The 19,130-nt window shown below is 42.3% G+C and overlaps 2 protein-coding genes across 5 annotated transcripts in view; one reads left to right on the forward strand and one right to left on the reverse strand.

The window, feature by feature from the left end:
• Positions 1-6,140, reverse strand: part of INSYN2B (inhibitory synaptic factor family member 2B) — a 118,809-nt gene extending 112,669 nt beyond the window's left edge. The window contains exon 1 of one of the 3 annotated variants that reach the window (XM_054487365.2): positions 5,895-6,140. The gene's annotated coding sequence lies outside the window, so the exon portion shown is untranslated. The remainder of the gene's footprint in view (positions 1-5,894) is intronic. The other 2 variants (XM_054487366.2, XM_063665343.1) reach the window with 2 other exon arrangements.
• Positions 1-19,130, forward strand: part of DOCK2 (dedicator of cytokinesis 2) — a 442,257-nt gene that overhangs the window by 335,954 nt on the left and 87,173 nt on the right. For both annotated transcript variants that reach the window (XM_054487363.1, XM_054487364.2), the window contains exons 28-29: positions 8,682-8,780; positions 11,430-11,524. In XM_054487363.1, the coding sequence (XP_054343338.1) occupies positions 8,682-8,780; positions 11,430-11,524 (194 nt within the window). The remainder of the gene's footprint in view (positions 1-8,681; positions 8,781-11,429; positions 11,525-19,130) is intronic.

Genomic DNA, 19,130 nt, shown 5'->3' on the forward strand with positions numbered 1-19,130 from the left:
TAAATTCCCTTGCTTCTGGTTTTTTCTTCCCTTGTTATGACCCTATAAAAAGTCCTTTCAGATGGGAAATAGAGGCTTAGCACAGTATCTAACATGTATTTAGCCCTTGAAATGGTGACTATTATTACTGTTGTTTAGCCCACAATACCTGCTGTCAGAGACTTCACATCCTTTTGGGACACCTTTACCCACAGAAGGTTGACCTTGGTGTCATTTTACCCTGGATGCACGTTTGCAGGAAAGAGTGGGAGCTGCTTAGGATCCTTATCCAGAGCTCCACACCCTAGCAATGCTCCTGGTTTTGATTTTTCTCAGGGAGGTGTGAACTGAGGAATATACCATATTTTCCTGCACAGCTCTTCCTGAGATGTTCAGTGTGAGGCACAGAAGCCCATCATAGTTGTATACATGGAGAATAAATCCTTGCTTCTGAACCTGTTCTTTTTGCAATCATATTTGTGACGCCCCTCCCCCCTGACACACACACATGTTTCCATGGAGAGAGTTAGAAACAGGATAATGATGTTCTGTTCCATTAAAAACTGGGGTATCCTGAATGATAGCCCCTCCCCTGGCAAGCAGGCTTCTCAGGTAGGCCCCCAGACTTGAATGGCTTTACCCAGAGACTGGGAGCCTCCAAAAGTAGGCTTCTGTTCATTCAACTCTGCATGACAGGGAGATGAGCCCACTGGACTCGAAGACAAATGGAATCAATGTAAAACTAAAGTCCATGCCCATACCTGCCAAAGGAGGGCCAGATTCTGCTAGAAAATAATCATTTAGCAAGAAATGCTTGCTGAAGAGTGATAACCATCAGGAATGAGGAAGAATCAACATTTAAAACATAATTTGTGCTTTTCACAAACTCCTGACCCTAGGAACAACTCCAGTCTAGTGCCTTGGAGATGGGCTGGTGTGAAAAGACATGGAAAATGCTTCTCTAAAGAGGAGAGCTTTCCAGCACACAGCAGCCAGAGCATGCTTCTCAAAGTCCAAATCAATGGCTTCTCTTTGTACTTACAAGAAAATCCCAGTTCTTGCACTGATTCCATGGGCCTCCAAGGGCCCATGGGATCAGACTGCTGCCTGTCTCTCTGACCTCATCATATACGGAGCCTTCCCTCAGTCACGCCTTTCCACCACACTGAACTTCTTTCAGCTCCTCCGACACTCCAAGCACATTCCACTTCAGGGCCTTTGCATCTACTGTTCTCCCAGATTTTTGCATGATCCATTTTCATCATTCAGGTTTCTACTCAAATGTCAACTCTTAAAGAGGCCACTATGATCCATCCTATTGAAAATAGGGCAGACACTCCATCTCCATGCTATTGCTTTGTAATATTTCATTAGTAGCACATATCACTATCTAAAATGATCTTACATATATATTTCCTTGTTTAAAGTGTATTCCATCTGTTCCTGGCTCTTCCCAACTGGGATGTGAGTTTCTTAAGAACAAAGCCTTTGGTAACCTCAGCTATATCCCCAGCATCTAAAACCATGCCTGGCACATAGTAGATGCTCAAGAAATACTTGTTGAATTAAGGAATATGTGAAAGAATTATCTCACTCTGGATTGCTGGAATATAATTTAAGATGGGATGTGTTCAGAGGTAAAACAAAACTTCTTTCATTTCTGGCCTCTCCTAAGGCAAAAGTAGTCAACACAGGACCCTAACTTTTCAGCATTTATGGAAGGGGTGGTCCCTATAACATTCTTTTGGAGATGGGAAATTCTATAATAAATTCAATCTCCCATCTAACAAATATTTATTGAACCCATGCAATATGCAAGTTCAACTCTAGCTTCTGACAAAGAACAATGAATAAATGGACACAAATCTCTGCCCATGAGAGTGCTGACATGGAAGACATGGCGGGTTTTTAAGAGAACACAGGGCTTAGAGTCGGAAAGGCCTAAATTTTAGGTCCTATGTCACCATATACTAAAAGTCTGCATAAGCAAGCTACCTGACCTCCAGGTATCTAACTTTCCTCCTGTATAAAATGGGCATAAAGCTGACCTCATGAGATTATTGACAGGATTCAGTAACTGCTGTGCCTCTGGCACCTGGCACTTGCTGGTCGCTATTGAGATGATGAATGTAGGGCCCTGGGCAAAAGGAATGAATGAATGGAATTTTCTTTCCTTCCACTTCCCCTTGTGATTAAACATCTCATCATATACTTTAGAAGTTTTCAAGTGATCTCAAAAAGAAAAAAAAGAAGAAAATTTAAACTGATTTCACACCACAGAGCCACAAGCACAGGCTCCAACCAGGATCAGAAGGTGTTAGTTTCAAATGAAGAGTGTGTAATGAATTCAGGCTCCTCTTCGAGCCTTGATTCAAAGCAGCCTGCGCTTCTGGCCCCTCGTCTGTGCTTGAGAGCTGATCTGTCATTAATGCCCACAGCGTCAGGCAGGGGTGCACAAGGCTGAGTCTGCCGCAGTTGCCATGTTGTACAGATGGAACATGTCAGGGCACACCCAGCATATGCAACATCCAAGTGGCATCTTTCTGTTTTCCTGTGATGCTATGCCTTTGACATGTGGCAGGCCACATGAACCTTGTGGATCAAAAAGCTTCTTAGGAAAGAAGGTGATTCAGTTTATTCTATTGCACAGCAGGATGCCCTGGGTAACCAAAGAATGTCACTGCACGCAAAGACAGACAGCTTCTTAAAGCCAAACAACTGGGGAACTAAGTTTTCGATGAAGACAGTTATTTTTCAGGCTTCTGAACAATTTGGACACTGTTATCAGTTTTCCTACCTGCCAGCAACTGTTCCTGAATAAAAGAACTCTCCCAGCATGCTCTGTTCCAAGAGGCACACACTGGACTTACTGAACAGTGGCATGTTGTTAACCAAAAGCATGTTCAGTGGCAGAGGCTCTTAGCTGTTCATCCCAAGCTGTGATTGGGAGCACTTGATGTGTCCATAGATAGTCACGGGTAGGCGGAGTCATCATTTCCTCTGTCCAGGTCAGGAATTTCAATGAGCTAATCTGCATAGCTTCTCTGGACTTGAGTCAGCAACAAGACAATACTAATAATAGCTGCTATTATCGAGGGCTTTCCGTATTCTAAGCCCTTTACACAAATTAATTGAACCCTCACCAAAACCGTATGAAGTAAGGAATATTTTTATCTCCTTTTACAGATGAGGCAACTGAGGCACGAGACCCTGCTCGAGGTCACAAAACTAGTAAGAGATACAGCTGAGATTTGAACTCAGGCTTTCTGGCTCCTAAGCCCCCACTCTCATGCTTGCATCCTGGCAGAACCAGATGTAAGCCCTTTAGAGTACTGCCTTATCCATCCTGCTCATTGCTCCACGCCTCACACCTAGCACAGAGCCCAGAACGCAAGGACAGACAGCACACCTTAGTTTTCCCAAAGAGTGCTCCCAATTACAATTCTGAACTGCCTGATAAAGCTCTAAAATGAATGGGTTTTAGAGTCCTTGTTTTTCCTGACACCAAAGCCTCCCACTTCCAGTCCTAGACCCACCACACAGACAGCACCAATTTCATCCAAGAATAAAATCTGTTACATAACCAGATGGCAGACTTGGGGGTGAATAGAGAAGCAACCTGTGAGTGCATTCGGCCACTCCTAGTCTCCAAAGGACAGCTCCTAGAAAGAACTTTTCATCTCTCTCTGAGCCTCCCTCGGCAAACTTTCCTTCATCTCCTCTCGCTGGTACTTTCTATATTTTATTTTATTTTGGTCGTGCGCATTATTTGAAGTTACTATAGCAACGTGTCACCAGCTGGTATCACATAGTAATGTTGGCATTTAGGTAGCAAGCTTCCGAAGTTGGCTGTTTCTCTCCTTCTGCGATCTCATCACTCCTACTAATCTTAGGTGAGTGGGGGATGCATGGGCAGGCAGCACCCATGCCCCTCGCCCCTATTTTGTTTGTTTCCCAAGGCAGGGAAAACTGGTAGCCTTTCCCTCCGTTCACTTGGCACTGCAGGGGTCCTGGCTCTGTGTGTGTGTGTGTGTGTGTGTGTGTGTGTAGGTGTGTTTGCATTAGAGGTTGTTAAATAGATATGTTTAAGTTGAATGTTGTACCCTAAAATTACTGGCATTATCAATATGATGATGATGATTATGATGAATTTTTTAATGCAAAAGAGTAGAATGATTTGGGGAGCGCTAATCTCCTGATGACAATCACCTAGTATCCCAGCTAATTAATTTTGATCACACAATATTGGGTTTCTCTTTTTCTCTCTCACCATCACACAATGAAAAGACCTTCACTCTTTTCCTTTGGAGCTTCCAAGTGTGCAAGACCTCCCTACGTCTTGATGGGCTGAATTAATTAAGAGGATTGATTGTCTTGGATCACTGAAGAGGGCTCTGTACAGCAAATAAGCCCTGCCACTCAAGGTGTTAAGTAGCCCCTCATCAGCCAAGTGCCTGCGATGATTGCACTTATTTTTACACGTTTGACCTAGTTTCAAACTGTGTCTCTTCATGCTGTGATTCATTAGCCACATTTTAAACCATCCCAGTCGGAGCGAGGTGACACTGCCTGGTTTGTGCCAGAGTCTCGGATACAATTTCTTGCTGGAATTTAATATGCAAGTCTCCCTGGAATTCTGTTTTAAGAAGCAATTTCCCATCCTGGCATGCTGCTTGGATATGGATGAGTGGCTGCCTCATTCCTAGGTAGTAAATATGCCGATTACAGAATTTCTGCCAGGGATGAAAAGAGGGGGATTCTTGCTAGCCTGGAGACTGCAAGGGATCCCTCCACCCCTCTGTCCCCCATGCAGTATTCAGGCTTTTCCAGGTTTCTGACGGGGCTGGGAGTTCGAGCTCCTACACTCTAAAGTTTGAACAACGTCAGTGTTAGGGCTGTCTAAGTTGCTAGGGCAAATGCAGTCTGATCAACATTCCCCCACCCCTATTCCTATGTCCCCTAAAAATTTAAGACATGGTGGATATGGAAGTAAGGTCTCAAACTTGTACAGAGGGGCAGGACACAAATGCCATTTTTGAGGAAACTACTGAAAAAATACACACATCAGAGAAGCAAAATGTTATTCCATGATTCTATTGCTGCATGACAAAAGAGGTGGTTTTTAAAATCCAAATGACAGAAAAGAGACTTTTCTGAATATGAAGCTGCTGCTCGTTTCTCACTCCATTTCAGGTTATCAATCATTCACATCGGTGTGATTTCCCACAGATCTGATACCAAAGGGGGTTAGACACCATAGCAGAAAAAAAAGATGCTTCTAATCAGAAGTAAAACACTGTCATTTTTCATTAACAGCCAAATGCAGGTAACTTGTCCAAACTTCAGTCACATTGCACTACAAATCGTACTGAAAGGCACACAACCAGGTTTTTCTACGTGGTAGTGAGAACTAAGAAATTAACAAGCTGGTAAAAGTAATTTTGATTGATCAGTGAACTACAACACACCGACCAACTCCTAATGAAAAGATAATGGTTTTTTTCATAAAACAGCCACTATCTCTAGATGGGGACTAGAATCCACCTCCCTTTTTATCTTTTAAAATGAAGAATGGAAGTTTCTCTAAACAAGGCTTAAGACAATTCATCCTTTTCAAGGCAATTCCAGGCAACTTGAGATCCAAGGTTTGTTTTTCTTTGCTTTTTTTCCCCCTTCAAATTCAAATCAAGCCATTGAAAATAACAAGCATTCCATATCCATGCATTTGGGGCAGCCTGCAGTTCTGACAATGGTGGATTTTCCACTACATACCACCACACACACACATACAAGCTCCCAGCCTCACTGTTCATTTAAGCCAAAGCTTTAAAAGTAAACTATTGTCCAAGAGACGATCGCATTTTCTCTTAGAGGATCATCGATCATAAAAAATAAAACCTACCCACATCTCTTACCTTGAAGCAGTGGAATTACCTGCAGAGGATGGTCCCCCTTCCTTGCACAATGAGCCAGGCTTTGACCAGCGGCAAAATTACTCCAAAAGAAGGAATAATAAGTCCTTCATATTGTAATTTTCACTGTTTATATGCAAGAAGTGTAGTGGGTCTGCTCACGTAGGAATAAATAAAAAGCCGAACAAACTGCTCGGCAGCTACCATGTGAAAAGAAAAGACCTCTAGTGGCCACAGGCTGAATTCTTTAAGGAAGGGAGAGGAGAGATAGAGGGAGCAGAGGAAACACACGCTCCTGTGTGTGTATAGACACACACACACACATATACAGGCACACACACATGCACATACACACACTCCTACACTCCTCAAATGCTAAGGTTTCTCCTTTCTTGCATTTGGCCTGGCTGGAGGTAGAAATGAGAATAATGGTTATTTCTTGATTTAAGTGGGAGCTGGTTAAATTAGCAGTGACGGCGGTGTTCTGTCTAGTTTGAAAGGGATAATTTTACACACTCACTACCACCCCCTGGGGGCCTGAGCAGGAAAAAGAATTTGACTCTGGCTCTTCAAGGAGTTGCCACCCAGTGTAGAGGCTACAAGTTCCCATAAAAGCATCATCAGCCATTGTCCCTGAGAGTCCCAGCTTTGCGATCTCCGCCAGATATGCATGTTTTCTAGTCATTTATGGTGTGCGGGTGTGTGGTCACTTGGCAAGGAGAGCCAGCTTCCTGGGCTTGTAACCTTCGTAGTCATGGCAGGCCCCTTGCTTAGAAGGGCTCCACGGTTGTTTCAAAATTCTGAATAGTTTTAAACAAGGGCTTTGCATTTTTACTTTGCTCTGGGACTCACTAATTACATAGCTGTTTCTGCTGACAAGGAAAGCATGCTATCCCTAACTTCCTAATTGAAAAGAACCTAGAAACAAATGAAAATCCATATTATGGGAGCTACTTTTGGGAGTATAAGCTTAAGAAACAGTTTTCCAAAAGGCTTCCTGTTTCTCTACCACTGGAACGAAATTGTAAACCTTGGAGGAAATATATACATATGTATATATACATACAGGCATACCTCGTTTTATTATGCTTCACAGATACCTGTTTTTTACAAATTGAAGGTTTGTGGCAACCCTGCATTGAGCAAGTCTCTTGGCACCATTTTTGCAACAGCCTGTGCTCACTTCATATCTCTGCATCACAGTTTGGAAATCCAAGCAATATTTCAGATTTTTTTCATTATTATTATACGTGTTATGGTGATCTGTGATCGGTGACCTTTGATGTTACTATTATAATTATTTTAGGGCACCATAAACAAACTTCACTATGGCAAAGTTCATTGTTGTCTTTTTTTAAGAAATTGCCACAGCCACTCTAGTCTTCAGCAACCGCCACCCTGATCAGTCAGCAGCCATCAGCATCAAGCCCAGACCCTACCCCAGCAAAATGATTCCTGTTTACTGAAGGCTCAGATGATCGTTAGAGTTTTTTTAGCAATATTTTTAAATTAAGGTTTATGTTCTCAAATTAAAATTTATATTTTTGTAAACATAATGCTATTGCATACTTAATAGATTACAATATAGTGTTAACATAACTTTTATATGCACTGAGAAGCCAAAACGTTCATGTGACTGGCTTGATTGTGATATTCACTTTATTGTGGTGGTCTGGAACCAAACCCATAATATCTTCAAGGTATACCTGTATATATTTCATCTTTGTTATTTTATTAACAAAAGAGGAACTTTTTTATATAAAAAAGGCAACAGTTTATGGTAAAAATGCTTTTTTTTTTTTTTTTGGTTCAAATATAATACTTCCAGCCAGGCCATCTTCCACAAGCCCGTGCTTGGCTGGACCACAGTGGAACTTCATTTGGCCAAGATGGCAGCCCCAGTGGAAACTTGCAAGAGACAGTCAAGAATGACTTCTCACCCCTGGTGGATTCGTGGCTAGTGTTTTGTTTAGCAGGTTCCAGAATAGATCTCCCTGAATGCTGCTTGCAGACACAGAAAACTCACCCTGATATGGACTGATAAAATCTGGGAAAGAGGAAGCAGAAAAGGCTATGCTGATGTCTTCTGGTGCATGAAAGGGTGTGGTTCCTCTTCTGCTCCGAGGGTCTCCTCTCTGTGTCCCTGCCTTGATTTCCCTTTGTTTGAATCTTTCTGGTACTTAGTTGGCTTTGCCAATTGAGGGTCTTACTCTTTTTCTCTCATGGATTAATCTTGCTTTCCCAACTAGATCATGAACTCACAAAGAGCAAGGGCCATCTCTTCTCATTTCTTTCATCCCTCTCAGCCCTTACCAAGTGGCAGGCCCCAGGAGGTGCTGGGTTGCCACTGGCTGATTCCTGGTGATCCAGCTACAGATTCCTCTGCAGAGAACTTTAGTGCATTTCAAGGTGCTAAAGGAGCCACCTGATTCTTTTGATACTCCTCTAGAGGTAGATTCAGATGAATTATTGTCCCATTTGACAGATGAGACAATTGGGACTTACACATGTAAAATTATTTGTCATAAAATGAAACTGTCTCCATGATTTTGAAATAGGCTGGATTTCCTGACACAAGTACAGTGCTTTTTCCCCAATGTGCGAACAGCAGGAGAGGTAATGGATCAGGTGTTATGTTTATGTTTGGCACTCCTATTACAGTCCCAGGCACATAATAGTACTCAGTAAATACTTTTTTGATGAATGAGCCATAAGGAGACATTTTCTCACAGGGAAGTTTTCCATGGTCCTCTCTCAACTATTTATGGTATTTTTCTTCATTTCTTGCAGAGTCACTTTGTGGCATGTATGACAGCCATCTTAAACCAGATGGGTGACCAGCACTACTCCTTCTACATTGAGACCTTCCAGACCAGCTCTGAACTTGTGGTGAGTCTATAGGATGCTGGGGTTGAGGAAGAACTCTTCCATCTCTGGAACATGCCTTCTGTCCCTGTCAGAGAGACCTGCATGTCTATCACATAATCTAGATATGATTTAACCAATATTTGTTGATGAATCACAGACATTTTGGGGTTTAAGAGCATGACTGTTAGAGTCATACAGTCTTAGGTTTGCATCTAGGATTTGTCACTTGCTAGCTGTGTGACCATGGACAGGTGACTCTCTTTTATGCCTCAGTTTCCCCATTTTTAAAGTGGGGATAATATCATTTATGTCATAGGGCTAAGAAAGGGTTGCACAAGAACACAATAGCTCTCATGTAGTAAGTGCTCACTGAAATATAGCTCTTATTAAGATCACAAATGCCTAGAGGAAGTCAGTCTCTGGGCCCCCTTCTTCTAGCCTCTCAGGATGCATTTGCTGCAAGACCATCTGCCCATGGCCTGTGGCTTCTATCTCTGCAGCTGATGACTTTGTTAACAGCCCAGGCTGTTCCTGCCCCAAGAGTGGAACAGAGCACCCTTTGCCCTCAGTGTGGCCTCCTTTCTCTCTGTCTTGTTGCTACCAGGTTCAGGAGTCCCACTGCTTAAGGTCATTCTCAACTCTCCCTGGAGAGACCAGGGGCACCAAAATTGGATCAACCTCAGAGAGAAGCCCATTAAAAAAAAGGAATCATTAGAAAACCAATGCCCTACCCCTTCATCCATTCAGTAGTGAGATGTTCTCTCCCTTGGAGTAAGATTGGCAAGAAATGGAACCTTTCCCTCAACCTCCAATTTCCCTGTATCTTAAGACATGGAAATAGAAAAACTGGACTCCTAATTTTTGATCCTCTATGGAAGGAAAGGTTTCTGGGGGAAGAAGGTAAGAAATGGAATTCTTAATGATTGAACATACACATTTTCTTACATAACCCTCACAAAAGTATGACATGGGAATTAGGAGTCACATTTCACAAGTCTACAATCTGCTTGCTCAAGGTCCCATAGCTAGTATGTGGTGGAGGTAAGGTCTGGACATTGACTGTAACTCTTATACCACACTCTCTCTTCTCATTAAGAAGCCACTCTTCCCATCTATGAGCCAGGAGCCGTCTTCATTTCCACAGGAAGGGGATGTGCCTGTGATGATATCCACACTTCCCCAGGTGACATCCAGTATGAATAATATAACAATACTCACCATCATCATCAACATGTAATGAGAATTTGTAAGAGACCAGGCCCCGTACTAAGCATCTGATAGGCAGGATGCACTTAATCCTCACAGTCACCCTTTGAAGTAAATATTATTCCCGTTCTGCTGATGTGGAAACTAGGACTTAAAGTATTGAGGTAGTTTTCCCTAGCAACAAAGATTGCTGGAAAGGAACAAATGCCATTTCCAGAATTTTGCAACTTAGCTTAAAGCAGTGATTTTCAAATTATGTTCCTCCTATCCTCACTATGCTTTACCATAAACATGCACATACGCACGTGCGCACACACACACACAATTCCACCAGAGCTGTTCTACCTTTATATATTTTATATATTGGGCTCCAGGTAAGACTTTCTTTGAACAAAGAATTCTGCTGTTAAAATAATTTGAAAACCACCAACTTAAGGAAACAACTCTGAACGGATTTCCTCTAGATTTTAAATTTTGCCTGAAGCACACTGGTGGTATGACTTCATTACCTCCAGCTCAAAAGGGTCTCAGTGCCGGTGGTTCTGGTCTTAGCTATACAGATTTGTCTTTATTTATTTTTTATTTTTTGAGACGGAGTCTCGCTCTGTCACCAGGCTGGAGTGCAGTGGCGCGATCTTGGCTCACAGCAACCTCCGCCTCCCGGGTTCAAGTTATTCTCCTGCCACAGCCTCCCGAGTAGCTGGGATTACAGTGTGTGCCACCACACCCAGCTAATTTTTGTATTTTTAGTAGAGACCATGTTGGCCAGGATGGTCTCAATCTCTTGACTTCATGATCCACCCTTCTCGGCCTCCCAAAATGCTGGGATTACATGCGTGAGCCACCGTGCCTGGCCTTCAGATTTTTCTTTAATTTGTGTTTTCCAAAGATGGAGAAAAAGTATGGCTCACTGCAAAATCTAGTGAAGGGTGCTGAAGTCCACTTTGAACCTCTTCAAAGAAGAGGAAGAGTTCCTGTCATTGTGTCTTATCTAATCTGCTTGTGTGTGTGTGTGTGTGTGTGTGTGTGTGTGTGTGTGACATATGAATTAGCTGTATTTACAGCACCGCTAATTAGATGTTCATTTTAATAAGAGTTTATTTGCTCAATGACCTGAGATGCTTTCATACAGTGAGATTATTTCCTTCTCAAATACATATTTGGGAAAATGATTATAAAATTGCCACATCAATGAGTACATTTACTTCTTTATTCCCAAAGATGGAATTAATAGTGCTTTATTTTGAGAGCATTTTCACATCCCATATTCATGTTCCACTGACATTTGGGAAACAGCATTCTAGCATTCAATCTTTAAGCTTCCATTTAATTTAGTTAATGAAAGGCTGTGTCCCTTCGCTTTTCCTCCCTCCAAAATATAATAAAAAAAAAAATTTAAAGAGCCAACGAGCTCTGAGTTCCTGTAAAACAGGAAGACATGTGTGCTGTGCTTCATTGTTTCAGGACTTCTTGATGGAGACCTTCATCATGTTCAAGGACCTCATTGGAAAGAACGTGTACCCTGGAGACTGGATGGCCATGAGCATGGTTCAAAACAGGTGAGCTGCTACCTGCTTCCATAAAGGTACCTTACCCAGCCCTCACTTCAAAGATCACTTATTTCGAGTTAAATTAGGGACAATTTCTCCTTGCTGAAAAGAAATTAAAGTGTTAAGGCATCCTTTCTTTCTATCTTTAAACCCAGGGAAGGACTCCTCACCAATCTTGAAGCTACTCAAAAAATCGTCCCCAACTTCTCCATTTTTCAAATCCCAGTTAGAATATCATACTTCATCTCTGAAGCCTTTCCTAAACTCTTGGGACAGGAGATCTTAGAAAAGCATTTAAAAAATATATTATTTTAATTTTTTAAAAATAATAAAAGATATTCTGTGACATGGTAAAATAAGTTTAGGAAGCATTAAATTAAACAGCTTTGAACAGATTTCCATGCTGCAGGACTTCTCCAAGCTTTTAATATGCTAATGTGATTTTTTTCTAAGAGGAGGATTTAGGGTACAGCATTCCATTTGCCCATCCATTTGCACATAGGATGTGCATTTGGTGTGTCTATGTTTGTATCTATAATACCTGTTAACATCTCCTAGACTATCAGTGTAACCCAAGTATAGCTTAGATGTCCTATGGCCCAACACAACAAGAGATGAAAGTAATTCTAAACAATTTCAGTCTTTGCTGCTAGGTTTCTTGTATCATTTCACCAAAGTAAAATCCAAACTATAACACTCATTAATCTTTTCTAATATTCCATTGGGTTTATTTCTAATATTCCTTGGATTTCCCCAAGCCTCTCTCAGAACCTGATTCTCAAATCCTGCCCACCAATTCCTTTAAAACAGCATCTTCTTGGTTCTTCTCTTTTCTTTCTCCCTGCTTTCCTTTGGCTTCTTTTATTTGTTTTAGATTATTTCATGGAAAGCCCTTCATCTTATACTGGTGTCTAGTTTTATCTCCCTCTACCTATTGTCCTTGTTTTATATCAAAAAACCAAGCATTGTCTGGCAAAGATAGAAATATCTCTAGAGGGCAGTATAAGGGGAGAAGTTAAGAAGACAAAATCAGAATTCTCTGAAGTGGAAAGGAAAGAGGAAACACTAACTCAAACTTGCCCAAGCAAAAAGAGAATGTATTGGCACAGATAACTGAAAGAGCCCTGAGGTGTGGCTTCAGGCATGGATGTATCTAGGTGCTCAAATAGCAATGTAGGGAATCTGTGTGTGTGTGTCTCTCTCTCTGCTTTTTCTATTTACTTTATTCTTAGGCAGATGCTCTTTTAGTGGGGAAAATGGGAAGTTGCAGATATATTCCTTGTTGTATTTTCAACCACAATGGAATGAAAAGGCTTCTTTTCCTATAGGTACGGAAAAAATCCTGAGGCCACTCTTCAAAGGTCTGGCCTGAGCTACATGCCCATCCATGGACCTCTGCGGCCAGCTGAATGAAATGTGCTATTAAGTTAGGCTTGGATTTCATGACCCGCCTTTGGAACTGGGGGTGGGTGGTGTGGTCAGTTCTGCCAAAACCACAAAGTCGGGGAATAAGGAAAGAAGCAGAGAGAGTAGTTCTTCAAAGGAAAATCTAGAAGTTGTTACCAGAAAGAGGACTAAATAATGGGCAGGTGAATGCACAGATGTCCAGCCTTGATCCAGGGTCTTGGGATTGGAGCCCTGGCCAGGCAACTTCCCCTTCTGAGCTGTCTACACGGTCATTCTGGAAGAAACATGTGCTGGGTCCCATGGGAATGCTTTGAAGGAATATTTCCTCCTGAAATCCCAGCTTGATTCAAACTTTAGTCATTTTTGGGAGAGGCCCCCAGAAATGCTACAGTAATCCTTATTTCTTTATACCTAGAAAATTAGAATGTAATTTCCTAAGGGACCTAATACTTTGGAAATCTCTCCTAAATAGAAATAATAGATTTGTATCTCTTAAGGGTCAGCCAAGTACTTATGTTTTGTACATTAAAGAAAAAAGTTAGACTCTAGAATACAGCCTGGGCTTCAGACTCTTTAATTCTGCCACTTTCTCTTTCTTGGGAAGTCATTTAACCTCTTGGAGTGTTAGTTTCCTTGTCTGTAAAATGGGGATAATGGTAGTTTCTATTTCATGAAAATTGCTTTGTGTGTATGAGGGTAGAATGAGTTACTCCTTAGCACAGTGCCAGGATCAAGGAAAATCTCAATAATAATAGTGTTGCCATCACTAGGTGATGACAACAAACTTAGCCTTAGACTAAAGAAGCATGTGTTAATGTCAACCAGAAAAGATTACTTTTTTCTGCTTGCAGGCACATAGCTTAGTTCGAAGATTTCCTTCATCTTCTGGCCAAAATGATCTCTTATGTTTATAGAACACATGAAATGTTCTCACTATTTTTGCATTTTGCATATTATAATAGCTAACATTTATTAAGTACCGAGCTCCATCACTGTTGCGAAGGCTTTACATGAAATTAGTTCATTTAATCCTCCCAACAACTTTATAATGTGGAACAACTGTAATCCACGTATTATATAAGAGGAAGCTGAGGTACAGAATAGATAAGTAACATACTTCCTATTGCATTGCTGAAAAGAAACAGAAGCCATTTCATTGAAACCAATGCTCTTAATCTCTGTATTATTATTATTATTATTGTTTTATTTATTTATTTATTTATTTTTGAGATAGAGTTTCTATCTTGTTACCGAGGCTGGAGTGTAATGGGATGCTCTCAGCTCACTGCAACCTCCGCCTCCCGGGTTCAAGTGATTCTCCTGCCTCAGCCTCCCAAGTAGCTGGGATTACAGGCATGCGCCACTATGCTCAGCTAATTTTGTATTTTTAGTAGAGAAGGGGTTTCTCCACGTTGGTCAGGCTGGTCTTGAACTCCCGACCTCAGGTGATCTGCCTGCCTCGGCCTCCCAAAGTAATCTCCATATTATTAAGTGCATTTTGCCCAGAGAGGTGAAATGACTCTCTAAGGTCATGCCACTAGTGAACAATTTCAACCCAATTTAGATAAACAGAACATGTACCATGACTTATGCCCAGACCAGTATTCCCCAGAATACCATATTCTTTTCTCCAAAAAGGTGCAAGTTATTCATGTGGTCAGGGCCAACTTCACTTGTCAGTATGTCTGCACATTCCAACTAACTTTTCTTCCTTCCTTCCATGATCTGTATGTTATTATAGTTGGCCTGTTTTTATAATTTTTGTATTATCACTTATGATGTCTGTATTATGTATGCATTAATCGTCTATTATTTACTTATCTGTTTGTTGGAAAAGGGAGTGGAGTTTTCTAGATTTTAATGTCTCCCCAGCTGTGTACTGTTTGTGTATGCAGACATAGTGACACATCTCCTGCAAGAAATACTTCCTGTTAGAGCGTTTTTCTTTTTGGTAAGCTGCAACACTGAGTAAGATCTGATTTACATGATGTTGTTAATTTTTAAATGATCAAGTTCTTTATAATGTTGTAAATGAACAAGATTATGCCTAGAAACCTCTTTTACCTCTGTTCCATCTGCACCTCACTCTAGAAATCCAGCATTTTGAGGAGGCTTAGGATTTATGCACATCCCTGAAGTTACCCTAAATGCAGTCAACCACCAAATATTTATTGAATTTCATGGGCATCCAGGGTTGTAGGCAATGGACAGGCCAATTTAAGCTGTGGTCCCAGAAGGCAGAGGGCTTATGGTCTAGCTGGGGAAACAGTAAATATTCCCATGGAAATGTAAGCTGCAGTTGCTGTCATGAATTTGGAGCCCGGAGAGAGACCAGACGCAGAACAGGGCAGTTAGGACTTATGGCTGCCTGAATTCAAATTCCATCCGAGCAAGTTCCTTCACCGCTTTAGACTCTGTTTTCCTCACTGTAAAATGTGGCTAATAATGATACCTACTACAAGGATATTTGTGGTAACTGAAATGAAGTGATATGTAGAAAGTAGTTAGAACAGTGTTTGACACATAGCAAGCGCTTCATGAATGTTAGTTATTTTTATTTTATATTTCTATTTCTATGGTCTGGGTATAGCCAAACTACTTCACTGAAGCAGCAAATCTGGGCTGGATCTTGTCTACCTTTTCATATGGTGGTTCCATCAGTGTGCTGATGAGTCACTGACACCCATTTTCTCTTCATCCTACCTACCTTAATTTGTAGTGATTATTCATTTTTGGGGTCCCCACCTCCTCCAATCCATGTAATCCAGAAAGAAAGAACCCTCTTAATGTTTTTTTTTCTTCTTCTTCTTTTTCTTTTGAGACAGAGTCTCACTCTGTCTCCCAGGCTGGAGTGCAATGGCACGATCTCAGCTCACTGCAACCTTCACCTCCCGGATTCCGGTGATTCTCCTGCTTCAGCCCCCTCAGTAGCTGGCATTACAGGTGCACGCCACCATGCCTGGCTAATTTTTGTATTTTTAATAGAGACAGGGTTTCGCCACATTGGCCAGGCTAGTCTCGAACTCCTGACCTCAGGTGACTCACCCGCCTCAACCTCCCGAAGTGCTGGGATTACAGACACGAGCCACCGTGCCCAGCTTACCTCTTCATGGTTTCACTAATCAGCAAAGAACACCTAATCCTGACATCCAGCTGGCTGCAGGATCCCGATCCCAGGAGTCTGCTGCATCCCTAACTGGAATCCCAAATTATGCAGAAAATGTTTCTGGGCACTTGGGGTGAACCGTGTCCTGTTACCGAGCTGGAATATGCTGATTCATTCTAACCTTTTGGTCCATGGAGCATTTTGTGTGTTGTAAAGGAGGCACTTAAAGGCTCTGTGGGAGAATGGATATCCCAGCGGCTCAAGAGGAGGGATGTCTGTGTCTCCCAGCCAATGCTTTTATCTTTAGTTCTAACCAGTAGAATCAACTACATCCCATGAATGACAGGGGATTGGGATTTGGAGTGGCCCTTTCTCTCCCTTGGTGAATCTCACCAGATAGGGCATGTCCACCTCCTCTCCCCTCTTTTGTTCACATGATACCGCCTGTGGGCATGGTCCATGCTGTGTTGTCACATGGGAGTATCATCAGCCTCATATCCTCCTGCCCCAGAACTTCGAGGCAGTGGGCAGTTAAGGATAACCATAACAACAACAGCTGACATGTACTGAGGACATCTGTGTGCCCAGGCACTGGGCCCCTGCTTCATGTACTGCAGCTCGGTTAGTCTTCACACATAGCTCGTTTTACAGATGGGGCAGTTGAGGTTCACAGAGGTCAACCACCCAGCCCACGGCCACAGCTCAGAAGAGTGGCTGAGTGGGAAGGTGACCCTGGCAGGCTTGCAGCGCCTGTAGGACTCTGTGTGCACCTTCCATTCCTGGGCCCGGGCCAGGAAGTAGTACATGTAGTGTGTATAGGCTTATTCTCGGCTGCCTCCTGACACCAGGATTTGTTCTGCTACATGAAGAGAAGTAGGAAACTGGGGACTTGAGCCAGCAGGCTCTGTGAGGCCTCACACGGAACAGTTTTGAGGATAGCAAGCCTGGGTTTGGCTCCTCTTTCTGCCAGCTTCTTCCTACTCACAACAGCTGACTTATCTGTTCCCTGCTCTATTGCATATGGCTTCTGGTTCCTCATGGAATCATCTGCCCATGGCTTCTGCTCAAGGCTCAGACTGCATTCTCCCTCCTTGTGGGCTGTTTGAAAGGATGGATCTACTTCTGTCCAGGCTTGGGTATTTCCATTGCACAGTGCTATATCCATAAGACCACCCATGGGCTGCTGACCAGCCCATACAAGACTGCTTTGAGTCACGTGTTGGCCGTGGACCCAGTCAGCTGTAGGCAGGCAGCAGAATGATGTGGACGAAGTGCAAAGGGCTGCGTGCATGGCAGGCATGAGTGGAAGCATGCCAGTGCCGGAAGTTCAAGGAGCCAGTGTGTCCTTCTGGTTAACTGAAAACACTTTAGAGAAAGACAAACCTGAGTTTGGGTCTGGACTCTTCTGCTTCTTTGCTGTTTGAATGTGGGGAAATTATTTGCTCTTTCCAAGCCTCAGTTTCCTCTTATGTTTAATGGGTATAACAGTAGCCCCTATTTCAGTTTATAGAATTAAATGAAATAACATTTGTAGAACTGTTAGCACAGGCCATATGAATTATGGCGATTGATACTTCCATCATTGTCATTATTAATAAAGTGAGCTCATGGCTTGGATTGAACAGAATTACAGAGATGTCCTTGTGGACAGAACTGCCCTGTGGTTAAATACCTAGATTCTGCAGACCATGTAACTTCATGTAAATCCTGATTTTACATGTACTGGCTGGGCTATTGGGAAAGTTACCTAAACTTACGTCTCTAAAGTGGAAACCATATCTAACTCAGAGATATGTGAGCATTAGAAAAACAAAAGCAACAGAGGAAAGAATCCATGCAAAGCCCTAGCGTGGAGCCTGGCAGGCAGTTGAAAACCGTGGTTGGGTTTGTTCTTCCTCCTATACAGCCACTAAGCAATACAGACGAGACACAGCAAGTGCTAGGTTGAGATCTGATAACGAACTTTGTTTTCAGCAATTCAAGTTCATTGTTGAGAGTAATAGTGTTGAGTGTGTTTTCGTTGTAACCCACTTTACTATATGAGTGCTTAGGCTTTAAGTACAATTATTGTTGTTTTGAGATGGAGTCTCGCTCTGTTGCCAGGCTAGAGTGCAGTGGTGTGATCTCGGCTCACTGCAATCTCCAACTCCCTGGTTGAAGCAATTCTCCTGCCTCAGCCTCCCAAGTAGCTAGGATTACAGGCACGTGCCACCACGCCCAGCTAATTTTTGTATTTTTAGTAGAAATGGGGTTTCACCATGTTGGCCAGGCTAGTCGCGAACTCCTGACCTCATGATCCACCCATCTCAGCCTCCCAAAGTGCTGGGATTATAGGCATGAGCCACCATGCCCAGCCAATTACTGTTTTTAAAAAAATAAGAAAAATAAGAAGAAAAATGCCTTACTTTTCCAAACCCAAACATGGGCACCCAAAGATAAGTGATATTCTGATTTCCAGTGTGTGGCTATTAAAGACTCTAGAGAAAGGGAGGAACTTTGATTTACCTGCTACTAATCCCCATCATCAGCACAGGGGCAAATCAATTCGTGGTCATTAGGCTGGCCTTTGAGGCTGGAGACAAGTTTAAGCTGACAACCAAAATAATGACTGTTACTGGAATGACCGATAGCTTTGTTGGTGCTGAGAATGTGTGAAAGCCCTCTCTTTGGTATTGTATTCAAGGTTCTGAGATGTTTACGTATAATATGACAGCCACTCAATGCATTTCCATCTGGGGGATCAGACAACTAGTCTTTAAGGACAGAATACAAAATACAATGTTGTTTCAAAGACATATTGGTGAATAACAGACTAACAAAACCAAAGAAATCTCACTTTGTGACAGCCTGATGGGGCGGCAGATTTTGTGGCATTTTTATTTCTGTTTTTGTATGGTGCTGCCTGCCTCAAAACTGGCTGCTGACTGATCCCTGTCCTCTGTCTGCCCTGTTGTCTGGCTCTTGCCTTTAGAAGAATGAAGCAGTCCAGAGGGGTCTGAAGCCACCTCAGCTAGTGACCCTGTGAAAAAGGTTACATTACTGCTATTTCACAAGGGAGGAGACTGAAACTTCAGGGGTTGTATTAACATGCTTCAAATCCAC

Source organism: Pongo pygmaeus, chromosome 4 (assembly GCF_028885625.2).
Source record: "Pongo pygmaeus isolate AG05252 chromosome 4, NHGRI_mPonPyg2-v2.0_pri, whole genome shotgun sequence".
In the NCBI taxonomy this organism is placed as follows: domain Eukaryota; kingdom Metazoa; phylum Chordata; class Mammalia; order Primates; family Hominidae; genus Pongo; species Pongo pygmaeus.